At 40.0% G+C, this 21,017-nt stretch overlaps 1 protein-coding gene across 1 annotated transcript; it reads right to left on the bottom strand.

Annotated features, from left to right (window-relative positions):
* Positions 1-4,466: 4,466 nt before the first annotated feature.
* LOC308086048 (uncharacterized protein) lies at positions 4,467-8,779 on the bottom strand. Its single transcript, XM_080429379.1, has 5 exons — positions 8,663-8,779; positions 7,328-7,456; positions 6,771-6,853; positions 6,032-6,232; positions 4,467-4,908 (listed from the first exon to the last, which is right to left on the bottom strand). The coding sequence occupies exons 2-4, from the start codon at positions 7,395-7,397 to the stop codon at positions 6,050-6,052; spliced, it is 336 nt and encodes a 111-aa protein (XP_080285505.1). The 5' UTR covers positions 7,398-7,456; positions 8,663-8,779; the 3' UTR covers positions 4,467-4,908; positions 6,032-6,049.
* Positions 8,780-21,017: the final 12,238 nt, after the last annotated feature.

Raw genomic sequence — 21,017 nt, 5'->3', positions numbered from 1 at the left:
CTCCAAATGGTATTTGCTTCAAATGTGGCTGGTAGCCAGAGTGTAGAATACGATGCTTGACAGAAAGCCTCGAAGAGTCGGGAAGTGGTCAGGGCCTGCAAAGTCGGTTAGTGGGGAGCTTATTTCACTAACGCCCAGATATGTACCTCTGGGTCAGACAGGCCCAAATATGGGGTCCATTAAAAATTATGTCACGATGACTCAAAAGCCAATGCTCAAAAATGGATTTCCAGGTCAGATGTGCCCAAATGTGGATCTATGATGTCAGACTGAGCCTTCTAAGTAATCTCATCAGTGGTTGAGTATCCATGACGACATGAAAACAAACCTGGAGGCCCGCTACAGCCTTTTCAACTGTCATAATTTTGTCATTTCCCCCGCCACAGCAGTCAACATTCATAGACACTGTTGCAATCGTCAGTCTGCATTTTTACTGCGTAACTCTGTAAGAGGCTAGCTATTAGAGGGTCTGTGTGTCTGTTTGTGTGTTTGTCCGCAGCAAATCCTGCAAAACGCTGGACCGATCAGCACCAAATGAATTGTGTACACTGCCATTTGGCAGCTGAACCTTCAAAAGAAGGGACCACATACAATAAGGAACTAATGCAGGACTTGTGTCAAAGGTTTATTGCACAACGCGTTACGCCACACGCTTCATCAGGTGCTATACAGACAGGTGTGAGTGATCACCAGTGTTGGATAAGTTACTCAAAAACAGTAATATATTACCTACAGCATTACTCGTTACTTGTTTAAATAGTAATATTATTACTTTACATATTACCCCCTGCCAAAAGTAACTCGTTACTTATTACTTTACTTTTATTTTTTCTCGCCCCAGTTATTGCTTTCTCCTCAAAAGTCTTAATTTGCATTTTTCCCCTTTTCTGCTGCCTACATTGTAAAATCCTCATTGTTGATTTAACTCTGAAAAGTGTACTGCACACATGACATGATGGGTCCATTTGGTTCCATTTGTAAACTCATTTGAATTAAATTAACACTAAGACTTTTACTGTGTATGAATGCATAACTTACAGACTAAATGAAAACCACACCTGGGCTCAAACTGATAATGAGACACAATCTTTGAACAACTTCTGTTGTTTATTAAGCTCCAAACAAAGTGCTATGCTATATGAGGCCAACATGCAGTGCATTTCAATGCAATTAAAAAATATGCACATTAGCATAACAAGTTTGTCACAGTCAGTCACAATTTCACAAATAGCCCTACAATATTAACCTGAGTGACAGTAATGAGTTAACTTATATATTATAGGCTAAAACATTCTGTATGGCTGGATATTTAGTGCATCATTATAAATCTGGTGTCCTATAAGTGCTTCATTCAACTACTGGTTTCTGGTTTCCAACAGAATGTGTGAACCAAAACATTTTGGCTATAAATGGTGCATTTATATAGAGCTTTTATCCAAAGCGCTTTACATTGATTGTGCCATTAATTATTGTTCAAAACAGTATACTGTATTTGACATTTATATCCATTTGACCATTATATCAATGGACCAAAAACAACACACGATCACAGATTGAAAATAAACAAAGTCTAGACACTCAAGCAGTACCAGCAAAGGCTCGTGAAAATATGCCATGAAAAACCGAACCACCAGTAGGAGAGGAAAAAAAACCTTTATTCTGAAATCCAATTATCAACTGTTTTCTACATTCAGACTCAGGGTACAGCTATGGGTTCAACATTTGGACCATATTATGATAATCTACAGTATGTATGGGTCGCTGACTCGCTGGGAATCCCATTTTATTCAAAACCAAGCTGCCACCCCCTTTTGAAAAAGGTGATATTTTGGAAAAGATTCTTACTGTAGATGCCATTATTTGCTGGTTCAGAAGATGAGCTGTTTTAATTCAGAGATGGTCCATGCACATCACACCCTGAAATTTCCAATGGATTGCAGCAGAGAGCATATAGATGCCTTAGCTTTGATGTTAGCCCTCAAAAGATCACCACTAGAAAGGTCTTTCAGTCCAAACCGTTTGGTAATGCAGATACTGTCCCTTTTCCTGAACCGGGGGTCCTATTATTTCAGCTTGAGATATCGATTGTAAAGCCATCTCCAAATGCGACTATAGGACCCGCCGCAGTGGTGTTTGCTGGTCAGGGTCTGTGAAGTCGGTTAGTGGGGAGCTTAGTTCAGTAACCCCCAGATACTGTATGTACTTCTGGGTCAGACAGGCCCAAATATGGTGCCCATTCAAAATTATGTTATGGAGCCTGCCAACAAAGACACCCCAGATAACAGAGTCACTTTTGTTTCAGAATATAACGTCTTGTCTCAAGCTGTTAAAAAAAACATCTACAAACATTGGAATATACTCGAATGCGATATCATTTGAAAGGTATAGTGTCACTACCACCAGGGTTCTGTTCTGTTTTAAAAGAGGTAGAAACATAAGGGAATCTGTGTTGTCACTTCAATGTATAAATCTCCCAGAGACATAAGGGAATCTGTGTTGTCACTTCAATATATAAATCTCCCAGAGACATAAGGGAATCTGTGTTGTCACTTCAATGTATATATCTCCCAGATCCAGTTCCGATTAGCTTTTGTATGTGTATTATGTGGTTAACCATCTTTGTGGAAGATGTAGGCTACTCAGTACTCACTGCTGCATCACCATAAATACAAAGTTTATTTTTAAATAAAATAAACCTTTGAAGCAAGTCCTGCTATACTATACTCTCCTACCTACAACTGTTATTTTTGTGTAAACTGTCTTGCCTTGACCCATGTGCAAATGTACGGTGACAAATACACTACCACACACACACACACACACACACACACACACACACACACACACACACACACACACACACACACACACACACACACACACACACCAAATTACAACTCGTGTTTTTTTTCTTCTGTTTTTTTTGCTATGCATGCACTAACAATGTTGATAATCAGTTTGAATATTGCACCTATAGTGTGAGGTTGACTTATCTCTTCCTGATTATTATTTCTAAAACAATCTGCAGAGCTCAGCTCTCCCTCTCAGTTCAAACACACTGGTGGGACGTATACAATGTACTTTGAAGCTTTAGATGCTTCTTTGGTATGTATGAGTGTCACCGTGCATGTGGGTGCGTGTGGGTGCGTGTGCGTGTGTGCGCGCGACCGTGTGTGCGTCACGTGTGTGCATCTTAGGCCATATCCACACGGAGACGTTTTAAAAAATGTCACAGAGTCGTTTTCAAAAAGTTTACCGTACACACGGAATCGTCTCAAGAAATGTGTGTGTCCACACGAAAACGCCACAAACTGAAAACGCTGTAGTATATATGCCTGGCCTGTGGGTGGTGCTGTGGAGGAAAGTTACAAAGTACATTTACTCAAGTACTGTACTTAAGTACAATTGAGGTATTTTTCACTTTACTCGAGTATTTCCAAATTCCAATACTTTTACTTCTACTCCACTACATCTCAGAGGAAAATATTGTACTTTTACTCCACTACAATTATTTGAACGCTTTAGTTAATACTAGTGACTTTGCAGATATAATCATGACATTATAAAACATTTATATTTATTTATTTGCCCTATTTTACATAGACTATTTAAAAATAGCCGATCTACAAGCTCACAACGCGCATCGCGACGCATTGTGAGCTTGTAGATCAGCTATTTTCAAACATTTCAGTACTTTAAGTATATTTTGATGCCAATACTTTTGTACTTTTACTTTGATTGAACTCAAGTAACATTTTGAGCACAGGCCTTTTACTTGTAACAGAGTATTTTTATATTGTGGTATTGCTACTTTTACTTGCTTTTACTTTTACTTTACTAACATTGACAGCTACCCTGCTGAAAAAACCAGCTTAGACCAGCCTAAGCTGGACCAGCTGGTTTTAGCTGGTCTTGGTGGTTGACCACCTTAAGGTGTGTTTTGGACGTCCAAAACACACCTTAAGCTGGTCTTGGTGGTTGACCAGCTTAAGGTGGTAGGTTTTGCTGGTTTAAACTGGTAGCTGGTTTAAGCTGGTAGCTGGTATTTTTGATGGTTTAGCTGGTTTAAGCTGGTAGCTGGTATTTATGATGGTTTAGCTGGTTTAAGCTGGTAGCTGGTATTTTTGATGGTTTAGCTGGTTTAAGCTGGTAGCTGGTATTTTTGATGGTTTAGCTGGTTTAAGCTGGTAGCTGGTATTTATGATGGTTTAGCTGGTTTAAGCTGGTAGCTGGTATTTATGATGGTTTAGCTGGTAGCTGGTTTAAGCTGGTTTAAGCTGCTATCTGGTATTTATGTGTATTCAGGTGTATTCTGGATATGCAGTGACCAACTTTGCTGGAGAGGATGCATGATCATGGTGAATTTCAGCCAGGTGCCCACAGCACGTGGTATATTTAAAAAACAGTAGCCTACAGTAGCCTATATAAAAGTGAGAAAAATCCACAAAGTCATAAATAATCATGTATCAATTTCATACATAACAATAATTTATTAAACACTTATAAAAAACCCTCAAAAACAACATTTAAATAACAAATAAATGTATAAATAAACACATAAATACATGAACTTCAACCTGAGGAACACACTAACACACACACAGTGTTCAAATGACTGGAAAAGAGTGAGAGAATATGAAAAATCGGACAGATCCGTCTTGATTACATGACTATGGAGATACTGTATACCGATGTGTGTGATGTTTGGAAAACATCTGTAAAGTTGCAGCCAAAAATGTGTCTTGCAAAAATCGGCCTGCTGGTGGCGCTATAAAGCATTACCCCCATATCAACCCCCCCCTACACAGACACACAATTTCTTGTCCTTTCTATTGATGTCCTGGCCATGGTCCATGGCCTTCCTCTTTGTGAGAATGTTCTGCCCCTGCAGCCACCAATGGAAACAGTCTGAAAGAAAACAAACAAGAACCCCCAACAATAAAACAAATATAATTAGCAATATACTGCATGGGGTGAGTTAAATGAATTGTGATGTTTTGAGAAAAACTTAAAGTAACTTAAACTTCACCCATTTTCAACCTTATCTTCATATAACTAACTGATCCTCGCTAATGTTCATTATACAATGGCACCATTTCTGTCTACTCGTTCTGCCACTCATTGGTGGAATGTGGACAGTTCAGAAACCTGCCTACCAGTGACATCACCAATGGAGATTCCAAGCTAATAGAAACTACAGTGTGTCTCTACCTGGAAAGTTTGCATGCAGAAGTAGAAGCCATTGTTCTTGCATTAATAATGAACAAATAAAGTTGTTCTAAATGACCAAACCTGCCTACCGATGATGTCAAAGGTAGGCAGGTTTCTAAACTGTCCACGACCTATCAACGAAACACAGAGTGAGTAGACATAAATGGTGCCATCTTAAAATGTGTATTAGTGAGGACCAATTATATGAAGATGAGTTGAAAATGGGGTGAAGTGTTTTTTTAACCCCGTGTTTCAGTTCAGTTAGAAAACATGCATTTGAATGAAAAAGGTGGGTGGACAGTGGGCAGGCAATAAGTCAGATGGCTACAATGGACAACAACAATTTGGGGGAAAAAGCTACCCCTGCCAAACATGCATGTAGGGCTGCCACTACCAATTATTCTACTTGCGATTATTCTATTGATTACTTTTTTGATCTACAAGCTCACAACACGTCCAACGAGTTGCAAGCTTGTAGATCGGCATTTCTTTCAGCCATAAAATCGATTTTATTACAATAGAGTATTTTCTTTTATGATTGATTAATAAGCTTAATATAATCTCTTTTCCAGAAGGTGACATTCCCGTTTCCCGATCAGTTTTTCATAGCTTCATTTGATTGGCTACAACCAACATCTCCATATGTGTTTCTGGTTGAAACAGTATGCTGCTGAGACAACCAAATGAAGGTATGAAAAACTGAACAGGTAACGCTAACGGGAATTCCACCTTCTGGAAAAGAGAACTACAGTCATGCACAGAGCAGATTGAATTATGAGATCAAGTCATAATGCACCCCCCCACCCCTCAGTAAACATACCTCTTCTGAGTCCTGCGGTCAGGGGGGTTTGGCCTCCCCCTTGCTAGTGGGGCATTCTTTGTAAGGCTCCTGCATGGTCTTCAGGGTTGTTGTCCCCCAAATGGCAACAGCAAGCTCCTTCATGAACAGGGAGTCCTTGGTGTTTGCTGCCACCATCTTCCAGATCTCCTTTTCGAGCCACACACCAGAGCCAATGTGGACCTGAAACAGAAGAAAACAACACATGTTTTAGAAATTAAAAAACATTTTACCATGACATTTCAGACTCATTTTTGACAAAAGCAGGCCCACTTCAAACAGAATTTACTGTAAAGAAATTACATTTTCAAGGACCCCCAAATGTGGACCCATTTAGAAAAGAGTTGGTGCCATGGACCTCCAATAGAGAAGATGTTAATTGTTGGATTACATTTAGTACAGAATTCTACAACTGTCTATACTGTAGGTGGGGAGAGTTGAAGTAATTCTTATACAGTACATTGTCATTGGATTACATTCTAGCTGGTAAAATAGTAGTGAAATTAACCTTTTCCACCCGGCATCCCTATTTTGTTCATGCCATAGGCAAAACTGTTCAAAAATAGTTCAAAAATAGCAAAACATAGCTGATCTACAAGCTCACGATGCATCATGACACGTTGCCTATTTTTGAAATGATAACTGTTTCTTATTTAGCTGGGGACACTGTGGAACCCCACTTTTAAGAACCACTGTCCTACACAGTATGTTTCTTCAATACCTTGTCACCGTTGCCGTCAAACATCCCAGGTGTCGATGCCAAATCGTCTGACTCGGGGGAAGAGGAAACGGAGGAAGTTGCAACTGAAAATGTAGAGAATCATATTTAAGCTCCTTTTGGCAGTATCACAGTACTTATATTGTACACATTGTCACCATTTTCCGTAGAACAGTATCACTGTCTAAACACACCTATGCTGTCACTGGTTTGCTTATCTGCAGCAGGGATGTCAGGCTTTGCTGCAGAGCTATATTGGGGCCCTTCCTCCAGTTTCTGTTTTGCAATCTCTAATTTGTTGCATCTTAAAGCATGAACAGGGTACGGAAAAATAAAAAATAAAAACTGAATTGATGTATGCCTTAGTAGGATACCAGTTTAATAATGAGCCTAGCATCTGTCCACTCCATTTAACATGCTTTCTATATAATGTTTTTTAACATTTGTGGTCAAGATCTAAGTAAAAAAGAACATGAGAACAAATAACCAACATATCGATATATACAAAAAGAGAAGAGCAAACTCATGCAACTGTTTCGTTAACATTAGTCATTGCTTACTTAGTTTTAAGATGCTGTAGGTCCAGCTCCAACTCTTTGGCCTTCTTCTGGGTATGACTGTACTTGACATTTCGTCGTGGATAGCTTGGGGAACAACAGCATCTCCACCGTATTCAGACGAGTCAGAGTCTAAAGGTAGTGCAAGTAATATATTTTGGATAAAACAAGATGTTTTTTGTTAGAAAGTTAAAGTGGAATAAAATGTAATTTTATGCAACCTGTATCGTAGAGTATATTAATACAATATAACTTATACAATCTGTATGTTAGAGTATGTTAATACAAATAATACAATATAACTTATATAATTCGGGTGGTTGTATTTAGTCTTCCTGCTCTTCTATTGAGACATTTAGATGGTGTCAAAGGTCATGTCTCACCTAGACACAGGATCTGACATGAATTTTGATCTGATGGTCAAGATTCAATGTATCACCTGAGCAAGCAGGCAGGCTCTATTAGCTCAATGGTAAAAGGTTACAGCACTTGCTCAGGAAACCGGGTTCAAATCCGGGGTAGAAGAGGAAAGTTACATAGTGCAGCTTTAACCCATTAAGACCTGGGGCCGATTCTAAAAATGCTCTCTAAATCCTAAAAGTTTTTTGAACATAAAAGGAAAAAGATTTGAGGTACAAATGTTCACTTTAAAACATATATATTCAAAGATTTTCAAAAATAGCAGATCTACATGCTCATAGCGCGCCACTCGGTGTCGCGCTATGAGCTTGTAGATCTGCTATTTTTGAAGCCAAAGGTCTAGCCAAAGAAATCAAAACAATTACACAGATGCGTTCCTGGTCTAAATGGGTTCAAATTTTGTATGCCCACTTCTTTGTGTCATCACTTCCAATTGTAACTTATTTATCCTGTATCCTGTATGAGTTCTGATTGGTTAAATTTGGTATTCCTGGAAATGCATTTTTGAGGTACATAATGTTCAGAGTTCACGGGATATTAAAACACTCTGTAGCTTCATCACTGAAAGCATGTGTCCACACACACACACACACACACACACACACACACACACACACACACACACACACACACACCCACACACACACAGACACAGACGTCATATTCTGAATTTAGTTTTGAGCGGCACACAGGCAAGCAGTAGTGGCCTATAGTATAAATTATATTGTATATTCCCACAATAATTTATTGTAATTATTGTCATAATCCCTTTATCAAGACAAATTAAATAACTAAATGTGTAGAGTTGGGTCATGACATGAGTCACTTGTGATTGACTTCGAACACAGCAGCCTACGCACTTCAATACAGTAATAGTAGCCTAAAACGCCTACATAAATAGTATTTCTGTGTGTCAACACTCACCTAAAATGTCCGCCGCTTCTTCTTCTTTCTTTTATCTTCTCTGAAGCCGGTTTATAATTATTTTTGATGAATCCAAAGCAACGCAATTTATCTAACTTTCTATTGAAGTGAGAGCTCCAGCCTGCAGGGAGGCAGCTCGACTGTCAGACAGCATTCGTTCTCCCCGCGCATCTCGAGCGGTCGCGGGCATAGAGTTCAAGGGTCGCGAGCCTGCTGAGACAGTGTTGCCAGATTTTGTGAGAGAAATAAGCAGCCAGGTCTGTGAAAAAAATTAAGCCCAAAAGAAGCGACATTTGCACTTTAAACCTATTTGAAAATAGCCGATCTACAAGCTCACAGTGCGTCGCATTTGCAACACATTGTGAGCTTGTAGATCTGCTATTTTCAAAAATAATAAGTGAAATATTTCACTAATATTTACAAGCAACTTTACAGAAAAACAAGACCAAAGTCACTTATTATAAGCAGATATGGCAACACTGCTCAGGGCCCATAAAGGGCCCACTTCTCTGTAAAAACAGATGTACAAGCTCACAACACGTCAAATTGCGACAAGATGTAGATCTGTAGATCTGTTCATTTTGGTAACCATAGCAAAAAAAAGTGTTATTTAGAATCAAACTAGCATATTATTTGCCAATTGCGAAATTAAGTAAATAAGTTTGGATGAATGTTGTCATGATAATAATAATACATTATTATTATTATTATTATTATTATTATTATTATTATTATTATTATTATTATTATTATTAAATATAATATTTATGTCACATCACAAGCAAAGGACAAGAAATGTAAAGTAAAATACAATGCAATACAATACAATACAATACAATACAATACAATACAATACAATACAATACAATACAATAAAATATACTGTATATACTGGGGGGGGGGGGCAATTGTAACAGAAGAAAATCTTCACAGTCTAATGGCAGGTATGATGTCTCCCCGGGATCCAAACTAGTTAAAATAGCAGATCTGCAAGCTCACAACGCTTGTAGATCTGCTATTTTCACTGCATGCTTTTTTTAATTAATTGATGGAATTTCTTAGATTTTGTATTTATTTGTTTTTTTTATTGATGAAGATTTGAGATTTTTGGGTGGGAAATGTTTTGAAATAATATAGTAATATATTTTTGTAGGAAACAAAAAAAAGGATCTTTCCTCGTGATGTGTACATGACCCACAAATGGGCCCCGACCCACTGTTTTGGGAAACACACACGTGATCTAACCCAGTGGTCCTCAACCCTTTCAGGCCGCGACGTCCCAAAATAATCATATTTGAACTGGGGACCCCCCACCCTTAAAGCACTTGGAATGTAGGAGTTGATGCATTACGTTTAGTTTGACTCTATTGTGAAAATAGCAGATCTTCAAGCTCACAACGCCTCGCAAGGAAGGTGTTGTGAGCTTGTAGATCTGCTATTTTCAAAATGTTTTCTTATATTATTATTATTGTTAGACAATTTGGCCAATGTTTGACATTTTTTTATAGTATAGTTTGTTGATTACTTTTGATGCAGTAATGGTGGTTTTTTTAGGTACTAAAAAGGTCTTAAAGGTCCTTAAATTATCACTTCACTGTCATCTGGGGACCACCCCCAAATCACGTGGGGACCCCCCTGGGAGTCCCGATCCACATGTTGAGAACCACTGATCTAACCAAACTTGACCAGCTGCTAAGCTTGGTTGCTGGTCTGTCCAGTGTCCAGCCATCTGACCAGCTAAGTCTAGCTGGTAAGCTGGTCTTTGCTGGGCAGTCCACCCATTTGACCAGCAAAGACCAGCTACCAGCTTGGCTTTGCTGGTCAGTCCAGCCAGCCAGCTGGCTGACCAGCAAAGACCAGCAGAATCCAGCTTAGTGACCAGCTAACCAACTACACTGGCAAACCAGCCTGACCAGCCTGACCAGCTTGTCCAGCCTGGTATGCCATCTAAACCAGCTTAAGACCAGCTAAGACCAGCTAATACCAGCTAAAACCAGCTAAAACCAGCTAAAACCAGCAACCACCATAAGCTGGTTTGTGCTGGTTTTTTCAGCAGGGTACTCACAACGTCTCCTGAACGCACAGTCTGTGTAAAGTCTACAACACATACACACACAATGCGTGACAGAGACATACCATACAGAGAGAAGCTGAACGCGGATGCAAAGGCACGCTACCTGGAAAAAATGTCATTACATCTGTGCCCCAGATCATGTAATGACAGTGTGCCCATGCAGTCAGAGTCACAATCATTCATTTCATAGACTGGTTCACCTGAACCGAAAATAAAATATAGTCATCTTGAGTACTGATTATTTATATATTATTATTTATATTATTAGCGAAGTATTATTATTATTATTAATATTATACTGTTCATTCATTATTCATTAAGCTAGTAAGTGAACGGAACGGAACCTGTGTTGCCAGATTTTGCGAGAAAAATAAGCAACCAGGTCTATGAAAACAAGCCCAGAAGAAGTGGCTTAGTGACATCAGCTACTTGAATGAAAATAGCCGATCTACAAGCTCACGTGAGCTTGTACATAGGCTATTTAAAAAAAACTCTTGCAATAAAATAAAGAATACTTGTTTTTTTTTAAAAACATTCTAACAACACTAATGCTCTGGCACAGAACATTTTCATGAAAATATTTGAAAACCACTGGTTTAAAAAAAATAAAAAAAAATTGGAAGCAAGCCTAAATAAGCAAGAACACTTTATAAATAAGCCACACAAAAAAACGCAACCCGCAACTACCAATTTTACAAGCAACTTTACAGAAAAAGCCAGAAAAAGTTCTGCCCAAAGTCGCTTATAATAAGCCGACATGGCAACGCTGATTCTCATTCAGACTCGGTCTCATCAATCAACACAACATGTTTATATTTTTATTGTGTGCTGTCATGCTTGTTTGAGCACAGGTAGAGAGCCTAAATGTGTTTGTTTCATTGTATTTAAGATATTCGATATAATTTTTTTTTTTTTAAATGCCAGATTTAGCTAATACGGCCGTAAACGTTCCATTCAAAGTGCTAGCTTAGCCACTAGCGTCCTGGTTGAATTCAACCTGGTGTTTGTACTTTCTCTATTTACAACCCGTACATCTACATAAACGTTCAGATTTCTAATATAAAGTGCTTAACTCATGGCCATGGATGTTAAAATTCACTTTGAGTGGGTATAAGTATTGTTCAATAAAAAGCATTTTAATCCGATCGGCAGCCATTTTCTCATAGAGTTATAATGTATTAGAGTGCAATACTCCTCCCAACCGGTAGGGTCGCGTAAATGAAAGTCAATGGAGAAAATTCGAAGTCAATGGCCACCAATCGGATTAAAATGATTTTTATTGAACAATCCGGAAGATAGGTGTACTTATGCGGGCCCATACATAAGTGTAACATCCGTGGCCATGGGGTCAGCACTTTATATTAGAAATATGAACGTTTATGTAGATGAACGGGTTATAAATGGAGAAAGTGCAAACACCAGGTTGAAGTTCATCCATGATCGTCGTAACAGACGACCGTCATGTGATCCATGGTCAACAGCAATGCGTTTGTTTTCATTCTTATAAGACCGCATGGCTCATTTGTATGCACGTGAATATACTGTACATTAAAAAGTAACTAAGCGGAAAGTAACTAAGTACTATTTACTCCATGTCCACTTGTGGCTGTAAAAGCCCTATTGCGTTAAGTAGTACGAACGCAATGCTGACGGGGTTTGTTGTTGGGGGGGGGCGGGCGGCGGCGCATGCAGGGTCCGGGGGGGTTCGGGGGGCACGCATGCAGGGGGGGGGGTGCTCGGCGCATGCGGGTTAAGCGAGAGGTGGAGCTATAGCGTCATCGTTTCAGGAAAGAAGCGTATTTGGTTGTACACACGGAGACGCAAGGGTGGCGTCTTCGGGGGGTGGGGGAACAGGGGGACGGGGGTGGGGGGACAGGGGGGGGCGGGTTTAAGCGAGAGGTGGAGCTATAGCGTCATCGGTTCAGGAAAGATGCGTATTGCCGTATTTGGTTGTACACACGGAGACGCAAGGGTGGCGTTTTCAGATTAATTCACTCTGGGACCCGTTTTCAAAAATAAGCGTATTGCAGACCTAAAACGCCGGCTCCGTGTGGCCAAAACGTGCAAACGATTAAAAACTTATGCGGTTTCACCTAAAATCGTATCCGTGTGGATGTGGCCTTATACTATTCCCTTTCCACCAACACAAACCTAGTTCTGGATCTGGTGCTAGTGCTGGTTCGCAGTTGGTTCAAGAGGCAAAACACTATAACATTAATATTAAAAAATGAATGAAAAAGAAATTGGTACTTTTTCCTTTAAAACCTAGATGACACCAATAAATAAGAACTTAAAGTGCACTACGTCAGTTCCACTGATCCAAGCCGCAAAACAATCGATGTATTGATCATTAGAATAAACATGCTCTGAAAATACATGCGGGCCACCCATGCCTGTTGGCTGCCAAACTCAAACTAATGCTTCAACTTTTACAATTCCAAGTGCTTGCCAGGGTTGGGGTCCCCAGTTAAAATATGATTATTATGGTGGTTCACGGCCTGAAAAGGTTGAGAACCACTGGTGTACAGTATCTGTCACATGTCTGTCCTGTCTGTGCATGGGAAAGGTGTGTCTCCTGAGTATGAATGTGTAATGCACCAAAGGAATTTTGCCAGAGGCCATGATTTTAATTGGGAGTTGGAGTATTTACTAGCGCTGACGTATTATTCTGTTGACAGCAATGTACGTCTGTTTCATTCTGAGCAGGACTCTACGGACGTGCTTCAAGTCACCTTTAAAACATCTGAGACGAGCAATAGGCAATGGAGTAATAGAATCTTGATTCAACACTGCCTTGTTATTTTATGTTAATTTATTATTATTATTTTGTTTTTTTAAACATTCATTTATTTTAGTTTGTGGACCAATGTGACATCCATGCAGGTCATACAGTCATTTAGACCTGTTACACCTACAGTATACGTGCGTTGTTATACCGTTCAATCTGGGAACACATGTGTCATTTTAGTTAGCTAAATATATCGTTGCTGTCGTGCAGAAACCTCTTATCTCCATATTCTAACTTTTAGATTTTTTTCTTAAATTAACGCCCTACTTCATCATACTACAGCGTCACGCAAAAGTAGCAGATCAACGAGCTCAAAATGGGGCACGATGCGAAGTGTTTTGAGCTCGTAGATCTGCTACTTTTGCTCATTTTGAATTTGAATCCTGAAAAGTAACAGTTTTGGGCATATGAGGTTTCCACCGAACAGAGTCTTTAATGTGATGAACACTTTAATGCATTCTTCTTCTTCTTTACCATTGTAAATAGCTGATGGCAGTTCTAAAGAGGCTCGCTGAGAACGGATTCTCTTTTTCAGGAACGCCCTGCTTCACACACACAGACACACAACTTTATGGAATGTAGCCTACCTTTGTCCTATTCCTAAATCTCTGACATTGCTGCGATATGTTCATTACAAACACAAATGAACCCAATTCTTGATAACTCTTGCAACCTTTGTGTGACCCTGTTGTAAGACAGCAGGGTCACAAACAAAAACAAATAACATAAAAAGTTTAAATATGAAGATAAGGTTTCTGCCTGACAGCAACGATACGTTGTCACATGAATATGTTATTGTGTGAGTGAGTGTTCAAGAAAATCACAGCTACTAAACTGTGTAGAAGATTATGTACTGTGTTCAAGGCATGATATTTTAAATGTGTTTGTGGAGTAATTGCTTTTTTTTAGAGTGCAATACTCCTCCCAACCGGTAGGGTCGCGTAAATGAAAGTCAATGGAGAAAATTCGAAGTCAATGGCCACCAATCGGATTAAAATGATTTTTATTGAACAATCCGGAAGATAGGTGTACTTATGCGGGCCCATACATAAGTGTAACATCCGTGGCCATGGGGTCAGCACTTTATATTAGAAATGTGAACGTTTATGTAGATGAACGGGTTATAAATGGAGAAAGTGCAAACACCAGGTTGAAGTTCATCCATGATCGTCGTAACAGACGACCGTCATGTGATCCATGGTCAACAGCAATGCGTTTGTTTTCATTCTTATAAGACCGCATGGCTCATTTGTATGCACGTGAATATACTGTACATTAAAAAGTAACTAAGCGGAAAGTAACTAAGTACTATTTACTCCATGTCCACTTGTGGCTGTAAAAGCCCTATTGCGTTAAGTAGTACGAACGCAATGCTGACGGGGTTTGTTGTTGGGGGGGGGCGGGCGGCGGCGCATGCAGGGTCCGGGGGGGTTCGGGGGGCACGCATGCAGGGGGGGGGGTGCTCGGCGCATGCGGGTTAAGCGAGAGGTGGAGCTATAGCGTCATCGTTTCAGGAAAGAAGCGTATTTGGTTGTACACACGGAGACGCAAGGGTGGCGTCTTCGGGGGGTGGGGGAACAGGGGGACGGGGGTGGGGGGACAGGGGGGGGCGGGTTTAAGCGAGAGGTGGAGCTATAGCGTCATCGGTTCAGGAAAGATGCGTATTGCCGTATTTGGTTGTACACACGGAGACGCAAGGGTGGCGTTTTCAGATTAATTCACTCTGGGACCCGTTTTCAAAAATAAGCGTATTGCAGACCTAAAACGCCGGCTCCGTGTGGCCAAAACGTGCAAACGATTAAAAACTTATGCGGTTTCACCTAAAATCGTATCCGTGTGGATGTGGCCTTATACTATTCCCTTTCCACCAACACAAACCTAGTTCTGGATCTGGTGCTAGTGCTGGTTCGCAGTTGGTTCAAGAGGCAAAACACTATAACATTAATATTAAAAAATGAATGAAAAAGAAATTGGTACTTTTTCCTTTAAAACCTAGATGACACCAATAAATAAGAACTTAAAGTGCACTACGTCAGTTCCACTGATCCAAGCCGCAAAACAATCGATGTATTGATCATTAGAATAAACATGCTCTGAAAATACATGCGGGCCACCCATGCCTGTTGGCTGCCAAACTCAAACTAATGCTTCAACTTTTACAATTCCAAGTGCTTGCCAGGGTTGGGGTCCCCAGTTAAAATATGATTATTATGGTGGTTCACGGCCTGAAAAGGTTGAGAACCACTGGTGTACAGTATCTGTCACATGTCTGTCCTGTCTGTGCATGGGAAAGGTGTGTCTCCTGAGTATGAATGTGTAATGCACCAAAGGAATTTTGCCAGAGGCCATGATTTTAATTGGGAGTTGGAGTATTTACTAGCGCTGACGTATTATTCTGTTGACAGCAATGTACGTCTGTTTCATTCTGAGCAGGACTCTACGGACGTGCTTCAAGTCACCTTTAAAACATCTGAGACGAGCAATAGGCAATGGAGTAATAGAATCTTGATTCAACACTGCCTTGTTATTTTATGTTAATTTATTATTATTATTTTGTTTTTTTAAACATTCATTTATTTTAGTTTGTGGACCAATGTGACATCCATGCAGGTCATACAGTCATTTAGACCTGTTACACCTACAGTATACGTGCGTTGTTATACCGTTCAATCTGGGAACACATGTGTCATTTTAGTTAGCTAAATATATCGTTGCTGTCGTGCAGAAACCTCTTATCTCCATATTCTAACTTTTAGATTTTTTTCTTAAATTAACGCCCTACTTCATCATACTACAGCGTCACGCAAAAGTAGCAGATCAACGAGCTCAAAATGGGGCACGATGCGAAGTGTTTTGAGCTCGTAGATCTGCTACTTTTGCTCATTTTGAATTTGAATCCTGAAAAGTAACAGTTTTGGGCATATGAGGTTTCCACCGAACAGAGTCTTTAATGTGATGAACACTTTAATGCATTCTTCTTCTTCTTTACCATTGTAAATAGCTGATGGCAGTTCTAAAGAGGCTCGCTGAGAACGGATTCTCTTTTTCAGGAACGCCCTGCTTCACACACACAGACACACAACTTTATGGAATGTAGCCTACCTTTGTCCTATTCCTAAATCTCTGACATTGCTGCGATATGTTCATTACAAACACAAATGAACCCAATTCTTGATAACTCTTGCAACCTTTGTGTGACCCTGTTGTAAGACAGCAGGGTCACAAACAAAAACAAATAACATAAAAAGTTTAAATATGAAGATAAGGTTTCTGCCTGACAGCAACGATACGTTGTCACATGAATATGTTATTGTGTGAGTGAGTGTTCAAGAAAATCACAGCTACTAAACTGTGTAGAAGATTATGTACTGTGTTCAAGGCATGATATTTTAAATGTGTTTGTGGAGTAATTGCTTTTTTTTACACATTTTGCTATTCCCTGGTTTGTCAGATGTTATTGTTTGTTGTTACCTTCTTCTTGTTCCATATTTTAATGAGGGCTCTGGAGTGTTGCTGATGGCAGTTCAACTTGAAGAACGCTGCAATATGTAACCACGTATCGTCCTCCCTCCCACATAATAGGTCAGAGTGAAACAACACATTAGACGAGTGTGTGTGTGTGTGTGTGTGTGTGTGTGTGTGTGTGTGTGTGTGTGTGTGTGTGTGTGTGTGTGTGTGTGTGTGTGTGTGTGTGTGTGTGTGCGTATTCGTGTGCGTATTTGTGCGTATTCGTGTGCGTATTTGTGCGTATTCGTGTGTGTGCGTGCGTGCGTGCGTGCGTGCGTGCGTGCGTGCGTGCGTGCGTGCGTGCGTGCGACGTGTATAGACCTCAAATGCTCGTTGGTAGTGACGGAAAGCTTCTAGGGTAGGTTCCCTCACAAACGCCTCAAGTTTAAACTCCATGATTCAAACAACAATACCCAGCCTTAACAAAACAGTCCACCCACAACCCAAATCAAGGTTAACACAAAAATGTGCTGCAATTTTAAGATAACCTGCCAACTAGGTTACCCCCCCACACCAAAACAGGCCACCTTAACCTTCAAGTAGGCACTTGACAAAAACAACATCTGAGTAGACGATAAAATGACCCAAAATGTGTTTGAAAGTGAAATATCCCTTTAAGTGAGCGGGGTTTTAAGTTTAAGTTTAAGTCCTAGTTTGACTGTAGCTGTAGGCCTATAACCCTTGGTGACAGAGGGCCTACATTTGGTTTGTTTAATACATTCCAATGTCAGTACTGGTAATTGTAGATATACATGCAATCTAGTAACAACTTGTAAATCTGTCCAAGATCTGTCCATGCATTGCTCCTAAAAGCCAGGGCCAAAGTGAATGATAATCCAAAATATGTACAGTAGTTTTATTCAACAAATTGTTGAATAAAACAATTTGCTTCCTTCTCTCACGCTCCTAAATACCTCCAGGCCTTTGTTGAACTGCTGTCTATAATCTGTATTGACTTTGACTGTGTAGATATTGTTGGTGATGTTATCATCCATATTGACTACCTCGGGACAGGACAAAGGGTCTAAAGGACCGTCTGTGTTGATGACTATGGACTGGCTCTGCATGTTTCTGAGCTCACACACAAGGGGCACACTCTGGATTAATTATCTCTGAGGGTCTGAACATTTCTAAGGTTGTCGTGATGATGTTGGGCACTCTGATCATCACTGTGTTTTCTTTGAGAGTGCTATCTCCATGCACACACGTGGTCAAACAGAGGTAATCACACATCTCTTCCATACCCACCGTCTCTTGAGTCTCAGTTAAGGATCTTGTATATAATTTCAACTCTTAAATCACAAATGCTATTCATGCCATTCATGCTATTGCACCAAGTGTGAAGGTGAAAATATCTTCATGGAGAAATGCCACACTGGTAAAGAAAATATATTGATAAAATAGAGTGTTTAACAACAAATCTCCATGTTCATTATGACATCTATAAAGAGAGACTTTGCACTTATGATTTAGAACTGAAAAATGCAAGGCGTTTCTCCTTCTCTAACATAATTGCTAAAAAATAAATGCACATGCCTTGTTTGTCTCAGTCGACAGGCTAACAAACCCTCCTGTCAGTGTGCCCACATAAAACCAATTCAAATACAGTGACACAATTTTATCCGAACCATACGCATTTTGAGAACATTATACAACATCTGAAATCTTCTTCCTGCTGCCTTGACATTCTGCCTACGGGCTTTTAAAAATGTTTTAAAATTGCATGGCATTTCTTCTAGAAACTGCCAACACATCTTTTCTCTTAGGTTGCTTCCCCCAGGCAAAGAAAACTGCAGTCATCAAGCCACTCTAATAATCAACACACATCACTATCAAGAACGAGCGGCACCCCCCCCCCCCGTCCATTGAGTTCAATGGACAGGTGGAGCCATCTTTCAATGTCCTCATCATCGTCATCATAATCATCACTTTGGTATGTTCTTCAGTCACCTGTAGTTGTGCACCACTTCCGTCACTGCCTGGCAGTGGCGGAAAAAAGTACATTATTTTTCTAATGTAAGTAACAGAATCAATACTGCAATGTAGAAATACCCCAAAAGGTATGCGTCGCGTCACGTTGTAAGCTTGTAGGTCGGCTATTTTCAAATGGCCGAAATGTATATAGGGCTGAAGTGGTTAATATATGTTTTGTAATAATAATCCAAATCTACAAAGTAACTAGTAACTAAAGTTGTCAAATAATTGTAGTGGAGTAAAAGTACAATATTTGCGTCTGAGAAAAAGTATTGAACATAGGAAATACTCCACTAAAGTAAAAAAAAATACCTCAAAATTCTAAGTACAGTATTTGAGTAAATGTACTCAGTTACTTTCCACCACTGCTGCCTGGTGTGTTTGGGAACCTTTGAACATCCACTTCTTGTCACAACAGTTACCCTCTGGTGTGGTGTGGTGTTTTTAATAGCATACTACCCCCGAGTCTCTATTCACAGAGGGTGACATTGTCTTAAGGGAGAGAGGGAAAAGGTGGTACCGCTGTAGGCAGAAATGACCTTTTTCAAAGAGCACAGGCATCACACTGCTGGGTTCAATTCAACGTTTGGATGTTATATACATTACAAGATCCAAACATGTTGCATTACAAGACCTGGGAGAATTGGAACTTACAGTCCCTATTTCTGATGCTTGGACATCAGCTATTACAAACAACATGCATCTGTAGTATCCTATAGGGATGTAGAATGTGATTAATGGAAATTGTATCTATTCACTCAGAATAGTCAGACACTTTGCAGCAAAACCAACGTTGACAATGTCCTTTATCCAGTCCAAGATCTTGATGTTTAGGTTGAACAAGCACATGTATTGGATATCTGTTAACCATTACAGGTTGGGACATTCTAAAAATGATATTCCTGGAGACCCTTCACTGATAGCGTGTACTGTATTCCTTGGCCAAATTCTTGGCTCTATGCCATGTCCAGACTGTGTTTCACCCTATGCTCTGCTCCGCACAAACCAGATCTATAATTGCACTTTACAGCATCTAAGTAGAGAATGTCATTTCATAGAATAGTAAATACATATCATAAAGTAAAGCCTCCTTCTCCGTTGGTACTGAGCTGGTACTGAGCAGTGATTTGTCTCACTTTTATCGATGCAGACTATATTGATTATATCACAAGATTCTTGCTCTGTGGTGTGGAATGTACAATATTGAGCACTGTGGCCAACCAAGATTGTGTCTGAGTATCTTATCTAACCATAGTGATATATAAGGGCCTGTCTTCTCTGCCATGGTCAGAGAACTACCTGAGGGACCACTGAACTGTGTGTCTGAGGTCCTTCTCCAGTGATCTCATGCAATACGCTTTTAACTTAGAAATATCTGAGTGTCTCCACTCAGTTTGTCTGATCATCCTGATTGTCTTCTCCATTACAGAGAATGAGGGTACTGCACAACCAAAATGCAAAGCTTGGCCTTCCCCTCTATTGTCTGTTTTGGCTGGATAGTCTTTAACACGGTACAGCTCATTCAATTATAATGTACTTGTAATTAATTGAGGAATTAAGAAATGTATCCGGGATCTTACGCGGGTTGGTTGTGAATGGTGCACATACACAAATTCTGATTCATACGTGATGCTGTAGTACATTATCAATGCTCTGTTATATTCAACAGTTTCAACAACTCTGATACTGAATTGATGCAATGCATTTTAATGCTGTCTGTGTACTCACTAGCTGTGCTCTGTATGTTATGGTTATTGTGTGAAGTATTGTCTAAGGTGCTGACAAGCCAAGCTCTCAAAGTTGTGAAAAGTTAAATAAAACAGAAGTGTTGAGAACTCAGAGAGCAGACTGACCCCAATGGGCGCTGGGGACCGTACCTATGTTCCCCAGGTTCTATGTTCCCCAGGTTCTATGTTCCCCTCCCCCCCAAAAAAGGTTCTATGTTCCCCGGGTTCTATGTTCCCCGCTCAACCAAAAAAGGGTTCTATGTTCCCCACTCATCCCAA

This window comes from Gymnoscopelus braueri (genome assembly GCF_963280865.1).
Source record: "Gymnoscopelus braueri genome assembly, chromosome: 5".
Lineage (NCBI taxonomy): Eukaryota > Metazoa > Chordata > Actinopteri > Myctophiformes > Myctophidae > Gymnoscopelus > Gymnoscopelus braueri.
Note: the sequence above shows the minus strand (reverse complement) of the source record. Positions and strands in the feature narration are given on the sequence as shown.